Source organism: Osmerus mordax, chromosome 3 (genome assembly GCF_038355195.1).
Source record: "Osmerus mordax isolate fOsmMor3 chromosome 3, fOsmMor3.pri, whole genome shotgun sequence".
NCBI lineage: Eukaryota > Metazoa > Chordata > Actinopteri > Osmeriformes > Osmeridae > Osmerus > Osmerus mordax.
This window is the reverse complement of record NC_090052.1, coordinates 3,423,345-3,432,369: the sequence shown is the minus strand read 5'-3', so window position 1 is coordinate 3,432,369 and position 9,025 is coordinate 3,423,345. Positions and strand designations below refer to the sequence as shown.

Below are 9,025 nucleotides of genomic sequence, written 5' to 3'. Positions count from 1 at the left end.
ACACTGGAGACTGTGTGATGTGTGTGTGTCCTGTGTTGGACAGTGAGTGTGAGTGATGGACAGTGTGTGTGCACTGTTGACATTTGCATGTCTATAGACATTTGCTTGTGTTTTGTGTAAGTGTAGATTTATTACGTTTGTGTGTGTGTGTCGGTACATAATTCCCCTAGTCAGCAGACTGTGATTGGTTTAGCAGGGGGTCTGTCAGTATTTCAGCTGGACTGACGCAGAGCATTACCGGTCCTGTGAGATGATGAGTCTGTCGAGCTTCCACGCACTCATAACCTTTACTGGGCTCATGAAACTTAATGTGATGCCACTGTGCACGAGCCTTGAACATGATGGAGAGTCCTGCAGTGTTCCAGATGTTTCACCAGAGGGCGCCGTTTTACCTGAAGACGCACACTCGACAGGAAGCCTTGCTGGCGAAGGCCGCATGAATCGGAATCTCCGCAAGCTAACTCAGGAAGGCGGTGTGTTCATCCTGGCTTGGCGTAACCTTTTATGAACCCTTATTGCGTTTGTGCGGATGGTCGTTCAAAGACGAAATTCTGGATGAGAACTGTGTGAGCAGACACACACACACCTACACACTTCAGTAGCTGTCATGTGGTGGTTCCTGTTGACCTTTCTCACTGCCACGACTCATAGCACTCATCAGTGTGATGATGAGTGCTGAGTAGGAACCTCTGTCTAGCACTGCTGACGTCCCTCACACACACACACGCACGCGCACGCACACACACACACACAGTAAATACACTATACACATCACACATACTGAGTTGCATCTACTATAACACGCACACACACACACACACACACACACACAGACACACACACACGCACACGCACACGCGCACGCACGCACACACACACACACACGTGCACCAGAAGCAACGTCTACAGGTGCTGCACACACGAACACACTCCAGATATGAGTGTGTGCATCAGGTCCATTACCTGTACTGTACTAAGCCTTTGGTGAATTAATCGAGTCTGAACATCCGCTCATGGAACCAGTCTGACTCACCTGCGTAGGTTGTGTGTGTGTGTGTGTGTGTGTGTGTGTGTGTGTGTGTGTGGGAGAGAGAGAGACAGAGAACACATAATGAGTTAATGGGATTTGAGGATTGTGCAGTCTTCAGCTTAAGATGTTCCGCACTAAGGACACACACTCGCTGGCTAGCTGAACTGTGTGTGTGTGTGTTTCAATATGAGACAGGCATGGGTGTTCGTTTCTGAGGCATGATGTGTGACTACAAATGATTTTCTTATTTATCCAATGGTTTCTTTTTGTCCCTGTCTGCACTCACGTCCCTTCATTAAATCATGGATTGTTTTCACGTTGGAGTCTCTCCTACAGTCTCAGTGGCGCAAGTAAAATCTATATTCCCAAGAGGGACTGATTCGGTCGCAGTTACACCGAAACACCACAGGACGCACCAACTCGCCTTCAACTGAACGCCCGCGTCGCTCAGACGAACCAAAGAGGAAGACAGGTGGTCGGTGGGGCAGATTTGTTAAAACGTTTGTTCGCTTCTTCAGTGCTTCAGAATCCTGCTGTGGATGTGAGTAAGATCCAGTTTGACCCCACTCCCCACTCTTGCTGTGGGAGAAGAATCTCCATAACCTCAATCTCAGTCACAAAAAAATTGTGTGTTTGGCAAGATATTTGGCGTTTGAGTCTTTGTCTCGGAGCACTCTTGATGAAATGGACAGTTTTAGAATGTAGACAACAAACTGTAGCAACGTTGCACGACTGTCGGACCGATCTTTTGTTGATGGCCTGGGAAGTTTGTAGAGTGTGGGTAAAAATCACCTCGTTAGTGAGCCTACTGGTGGATATTGTGTATGTGTGTGAGGGTGACAGGCAAATCAATTCCTCCACCTATGTTCTTGTGTCTTGCCTTTGTGTGGGCTGTTTAAACACATTTAAACAACAACTGTATTAGAACCTATGATATACCCCATTTGTCAACCATTCTGCCTCTTAACGCAGCTTGCCTATTGGCACCTGAAACAGGTTGTCCTCCAATCAGACTCAAGCGCTTGACTGGACACAGTCGGTATTGGAGCGGTTGAAATGCATGGCATTGCCTCCCTCTCCCCTCTCTCCCCTCCTCTCTCCATCTATCCCCCTCTCTCCCCTCCTCTCCTTCTCCCCCTCTGTCTCCTTTTCACCCCTCTCTCTGTCTCTCTCCCTCTCTCTCCCTCCATCTCTCTTTTGTTCGGAAGCCTTTGAAATCTCCATCCTGCTTGGAGACTGCCGACTTGTGTATGTGTTCGTGTTTGTTGATGTGGGGTTCAAAGTGGGTGTGTAGTACCCACCCCCCACCTTGTGGTGATGAGCCCAACGAGCTTGCACGTGCTCTGGAGAAGCATAACCTGTCTCTAAAGCAACAACGACAGCGTGTGTGTGTGTGTTTGCTTGATTTCGATTCACCATTTGAACACAAAGTGTCTAAGTTTCCATGTTCAGTTGTTATAAATCTGCTGTGCGGGTGCCCCCCCCCCCAGAGTGTAAGTGCTGCAGAGCTGAAGGCTGAACCTCGATCGATTTATCCACTGCCAGTTCCTCTCCAGCCCTCCCCAAAAAGTATTCCGCCTCCCTCTCTCTCTTTCTCTCTCTTTCTTTCTTTCTCTCCCTCTCTATCTCTCTTTCTCTCCCTCTCTCTCTCTTGCTCTACTTCTCTCTTTCTCTCTCCCTTTCCCTCGCTCGCTTTTCTTCCTTCCTTCCTTCCTTCCTTGCTTCCATCCTTTCCCCCTCCTCTCTCCCTCCCTCCCTCTGTCATAGACACCTTCCCCTCATTTGTAGTCGATAGCATCCACTCCTCTGTCCTCCTGAAGTCAGAATGGGAACAGTGTTTTATTAGTCAGCCATTGGCTGGACAGGAAGTTTGATGGTTGATTATCTCTGGCAGAAGCTAAGCCGATGTTGTCTTTGTCTCTGTGTAGACAAGGTCATACTGTACAGTACCATGCCCTTGGTTATGAGCAAAGATACAAACCTTTTCCTAGTATTTTCTTATAACATTGAAATCATGGTACAAAAGAGAGATTCTCTGTTTAACATGGGTCTTTTTTTAGCCCTGTTTAATAACATCCACCCGGGTCAGTATGACATGAAAGGTATAAGACATCAAGGTGCATTGGTTTCGTGCTTGTAAGTCGAATCAAGGGCATTCAGGTATTTGCAAATAGTATTTGACCCAAGTCTGGAGTCCCCAATCGTGTTTGTGGTCAGGCTGGCCACCGGGCATAAGTCTCATCAGCCCAGACGGCCGTTAGACCGTTGGAAGGAATGACTGGCTGTCTGTGTCGGGGTGATTAGATTACTGTCTTTCACAGGAATAACTCCCTCTCTGTGAGGGTTAATGGCACGGAACGAACGGATATTTTGTCGCTCTCTCTCTTCCTGATCTCTCTCTCTCTCTCTTTGTCTTGTGGCTACTTTTGCACACACACACAGAACTGTGACTCAATAGGGACAGTCTGAAATGCTGAAGGGAGAGATGGAGGGAGCGTGTGTGTATGTGAGAGAGACAGGGGGAGACAGAGGCACAGATAAAGGGAGAGAAAGAGAGAGAGATTAACGGATGTTGCAATGCCTTGCATTCTCGCTGATGTCACCGCTGGGGGCTGGCCTAGCTGAACAGTTGCTTAGCAACAACCAGGAGAGAGAAAGAACGAGGGAGCGAGAGTGGAAAGAGGTTGGTGTATCCATCAGGGGGTGTGGCCTTACCCCGGCAACAGTTGCCGTAGCCCAATTGCGGTGTGTGTTCAAATTTGAACGGGTGGGCTGCAGCGAGGGCGCGTGTGTGTGTGTTGGTAACGTCTGCGTGCGTGAGAGCCTGTGTGTGTGTGTCATGCCATCGGGAACATTTCAGCTTCAGCTCTTTGGATTTTACTGAAAGGACTTCAGTGGAGCTGAACTGCACACAACTGCTTGTGGGCTTTTGGTTCTACTTCCCTGTTTGTGTGTGAGGGAGCCTCCAGTGCTGGGACTGAACACCTGTGTGTTGAGGCCGTTTTTAAGGCGTGTGCCTGCACTCGGGTTTGTGGATTACCCCCGTCGGGACTACAGCGTGCGCGTGTGTGTGTGTGAATGTAAGGCTGTGTCGGCTGGTTAGATGTCGGTGACGGTGAACTCAGACTTGGAGGGCTCTTTCTGGAGGGCTGGAGGAGACAGTGTCCCTACACTAACCTGCACGGTAAGGTGTTTTTGTGAACAAGTTGGAAATGGACATAGGTAGACAGTGATTGTGTGAGTGGGCATGTGTCTGTGTGTGTGTGTGTGTGTGTGTGAATTAGTTGGAAATGGACATAGTGTGTGTGTGTGTGCGCGCGTGGTCTGCATGCGAGCAGACAGAACGCTGCAGCAGTCAAGCCACAACCATTGTTCCAACTCTACTGCAAAGATCTTACTCGTCTCCGCGATGAGTTAAGGTGTGTGTTCACACACACGCACACCTTAGCACATCACTCTATCCTTCGTTTCACGCAGTTCTCTCCTTTTTCCCCCTCGTTTTATTTTGTGTCTGCGTGTGTGTGGGTTTGTGCATGTAAGTGCATGCACATTTACTGATTACATGTTCTTTCGTACAGTGTGTGTGTGTGTGTGTGTGTGTGCTCCCTATGTGCCCAGGCCCTTGGGGAGGTTGATGGAGAACTTTCCATTCTCAGCAGCAGCATCACAGTCTGTACTGTTGCCCAGGGCGGGGAACGTAACCACGGATACACATCCCTCTGACTCTGCTGTGTTATACTGTACTATACAGTACAGTATAACCTGATGTCAGGTGGCTGAGCGGTTAGGGAATCGGGCTAGTAATCTGAAGGTTGCAAGTTTGATTCCCGGCCGTGCAATTGACGTTGGGTCCTTGGGAAAGACACTTCACCCTACTTGCCTCGGGGGAGAATGTCCCTGTACTTACTGTAAGTCGCTCTGGATAAGAGCGTCTGCTAAATGACTGAATGAATGTAAATGTTGTACTATACTGTTCTGTACACTAATGGTACTTATCCATTCACCCTAGTCTGGATTTTCGAATGTGTGGTGTGTGTGCAGAGTATACTATGTCAGTATGTGTGTGTACAGTACTCAGTGTGATATGTGTATAAGGTAGTGTGTGTGTGTGTATACAGTATAATGTGTATGTGTCTTCACAGTGTGGTGTGTTTGTGTGTGTGTGTGTCTGGCCTGTCCCATTCACAGTGTTCCTCACCTGGACTAGAACACACTAACTCCATTAGCCTCTTGCTACAACCGGCCTGACAGGCACTAATCCATTTGAAGCTAAAGAGGTTACTTCATTCACATGCTAAGTAATGTGTGTGTGTGTGTGTTGGGGGGGGGGGGTATATGGGTTGCAGCTTGAGGGGTCTTGTTTGAATATAGCTAACAGGGGGCTGAAAAGTGAGTGTGTGTGTGTGTGCTCGCTCAGGCTCTGGAAAAGGATTGGGCTGACGGAGTTTGACGGCCACCTGTGGTGAGCACCATGCGTGCGTGTGTGTGTGTGTGCGTGTGTTTGAAGTGTTACAACATTATATCAAAGGTCAAGCAGGACAAGGAGTCCATTAGCATTCCTTCTCTGTCTCTCCCTCTCACCCCTCCCATCTTGCTTTCTCTCTCCCTCTCTCACCCCTCCCATCTCGCTTTCTCTCTCCCTCACTCACCCCCTCCCATCTCCCTTTCTCTCCCCCCCTCCTCTCCCCCCCCCTCCCCCCAACCCCCCCTCTCTCTCTCTGTGTCTATCACCTCCTCCCCTCTTCTCATTTCTCACTTTCCTTTTTTGCGATTGAACGTTGGCCTATGTGATTGTGGGGGGGGGGGGGGGTCAACCTGCTGTGTCATGCTACATCAGCATCTGACACGATCAAGAGAGAGATGTGTGTGTGTGTGTGTGTGTTGTGCCTGAGAGCAGAGATGTTCATACCAGCACTGGTGACATTTTGATCCAGTGATCACTGACACACACACACCCGACTCCACCCAGAGTCCTTTGTTGTCCTCCTTGCGTGCTCGCTCTCCCATCCCTCTCTCCCTCTCCCATCCCTCTCTCCCTCTCACCATCGCCCAGACTAAAACACTTCTATAATTTATGACGGGGAGTGAAAGCGTTGAGTCGTTTCTTGAATCAGGATGTTACACCCCCACCCTGAAACAAAGACAGGAGACCATACACACACACACACTCTGTGGTTTTAAATGGTGTTTAACAGGTGTTTTTGGAAAGTGTTTCTTAATTTATCCTGGATATGAAAGGAACAAAGACTGCCAACAAACTTTCCACTGTGTGTGTGTCTGTCTGATGAGTCTAGGCATGTGTATATATTATTTAGGTTACACACGCACACACACACACAGTACAGGAGTAGCAGACATATCTAGGTCAGGCCACATCCCCCCTGAGTCTCCCCTCACCCCTAGTCTGATATGTCCACACAGTTACCTCCCCTACATAAACACACCAGCGTTTCTAGAACACACTACAGTATACACAACATCTACCTCTTTGGTGGGGTTGAAGGACAGGACAGCATTGCAGTGGACTGTGTGTGTTTGTGTGTGTTTATGGGGCTGCACCCTTCCTCCCTTGGGGGGTTGTGTGTGTGTGTGTGTGTGTGTGTGTGTGTGTGTGTGTGCTCTGTGGTGGCTGCAGGGATGGCTCTCTGTGTGACTGACTAATAAAGATAATGCAGCACACCATCCTCTCCCCCCTCCTCCCTTTCTATCTCTCCTACCAAACACCTTCTCCTCCCTCTCTCTCCTCGCTAACACCCTCTTCTCCCCCCTCTCTCTCTCTTCTCCCCCCTCTCTCTCTCCTCCCCTCTCTCTCTTTCCTCCCAAACACCCTCTCCTCCCCCCTCTCAGCTCATCGAGGTGTGAATAAGGCTGAGAGGTGGTGTACGTCTGGATATGAATATCTAATAGTCAGCTCTTCGACCCGGTGAGAGAGAACAATTGAGGAGAAGGAGAGAGAGATGGATGACGACGGGATTTTTACTCTAGGAAGTAAAAATAAATAAATAGGGGATTGTGATAAAGACAGAAAACATGAGCGAGAGACAATCTTACCACGTTATCCCTCACAGCCTTCCTCCATCTCTGCCAGGAGGAAAAAGTAACCGGGGCAGAAATATGAGGGAGAGAAATTATGGGAAGTGATAACATGCGAGGGCGAGAGAAGATGAGAGAGAGAGAGAGAACTACCCAGACAGCTGTGTGGCATGCGGACGTGACCGGCATCGTCTTCAGCCTTTTCTCTGCACACCACCGCATTCGTCCCAACACACACACCCCACACCGCACACTGCACACTAACACACACACCCCACACCGCACACTAACACACACGCTCCGTGGCCAATCACCAGGCGCGTTAAGACACTTCCTCTAAAGTTGTGAGAGGAATGGATTTCGAGTGGAAAGCAGTAGAGAGCCAGGATTTTGGTGGAATGTCTGTTTGTGTGTGTTTGTGTGTGTGTGTGTGTGTTTGTGTGTGTGTGTGTGTGTGTGTGTGTGCGTGCGTGCGTGCGTGCGTGCGTGCGTGTGTGTGTGTGTGTGTGTGTGTGTGTGTGTGTGTGTGTGTGTGTGTGTTAGGATGATCTAACTGTACCCCAGGGAGTGGGAGAAGCCAGTTTACAGTAACCTCACACTCATCACATTATCAGTCCCAAACATATGCATGGGTTTTGTACCCATAAAGAGGGTGTGTGTGAGGGTGTGTGTGTGTGAGGGTGTGTGTGAGGGTGTAATGGCGTTGTTAGCCCTTCAGACAGCCGTGAAGAAGAGTAACTGCAGACGTTAAATCAGAGATTTAATGAAGCTGCTATAAATATCCTTCTGAGGGAGGAAAATGGGAGAGGGAGGGAGAGAGGGGGAGGGATGGGGGGAGAGGAAGATAGAGGGAAGAAGGGAGAGGGGGGGAAACCGGGAGAGGGATGAGGCAGGAGAAAGGGAGGGAAACCATGTGAGAGAAAGGAAGGGAGAGACTAAATCGGTAAGAAGATGTCTATATTACAAAAGGGAAATGTGTAGAATTTGTCCAAATATACCTGGCAACTGTACTCCCCCTTCTGTCAAACACACTACCCCACCCGAAATGCCTGTTTTACACACAATAAATGATACAGCTGAAGCTCATTTACTCTGCTCAGCATAGATGTTTGTGTCTCACAGCAGTGGACTACCTGTACAGCAATTTATACAAAATATTGTGAGAAGTGGAAGATCCAAAATGCTGTGTGTGGAGGTCAATGTCTCTCCTTGGGAACAAGCTCACGTTTTGGTTGAATGCTGCTTGGAGTTCGGTTGAATGATGGTCAGTAGTGATCATAAATGGTGGACTTGACGTGTGTGTGTGTGTGTGTGTGCAGCACGGTGAAGCCAGACTGGGCCCTCCTCCCGTCATCATGTGCACGCGACCCTACCCAGACTGCTCCGCGTTCCGGGCGAGCGGCAGAGATGCGGAGTGCGACATGGACAGCGCCGCGGAGAACGGGACGGGGTCGGACTCCTCGGACGGCGGCCGTGGCGACAGGTAACCGGGGACGCCCAGTGACACTCTCTGGTTAGGATAGTGGTTCTCAGCCCTGGTACACTGGTGCCCCCCTGCCCTGCGTGTTCTAGATGTCTTCCAACACACCTGATTCAAATGAATGGGTCGTTATCAGACTCGGCAGAAGCCTGGTAATGAGCCATTCATTTGAGTCAGGGGTGTTGGAAGAGGGAAACATCTAGAACATGCAGGGCAAGGGGGTTCCTGAGGACCAGGGTTGAGAACCACTACTGGGTGGGTTTGACTTATTAGTGATTCGCCAAAGCTCTGCCTCTGACTCCGTCTCTGTCGTCTGATTGGGTGTAGTCCGGGCCAGCTGATTGGCTCAGCCTCTGCGTCCGTCATCTCGGGGGAGGAGCAGTTTGAGGACTACGGCGAGGGGGAGGACGTGGACTTCACTCCCAGCAGCCCCTGCCCCGACGATGACGCGCGCACCAACGGCTTCTCGGATCTGGGCTCCT

The 9,025-nt window shown here is 49.7% G+C and overlaps 1 protein-coding gene across 1 annotated transcript in view; it reads left to right on the top strand.

Annotated features, from left to right (window-relative positions):
• The first annotated feature begins 4,133 nt into the window (after window positions 1-4,133).
• rab11fip4a (RAB11 family interacting protein 4 (class II) a) overlaps window positions 4,134-9,025 on the top strand; it is a 10,526-nt gene continuing 5,634 nt past the window's right edge. The window contains exons 1-3 of the mRNA XM_067232806.1: window positions 4,134-4,214; window positions 8,383-8,546; window positions 8,871-9,025. The exon at window positions 8,871-9,025 is cut by the window's right edge and continues 13 nt beyond it. Of these exons, the coding sequence (XP_067088907.1) occupies window positions 4,134-4,214; window positions 8,383-8,546; window positions 8,871-9,025 (400 nt within the window). The remainder of the gene's footprint in view (window positions 4,215-8,382; window positions 8,547-8,870) is intronic.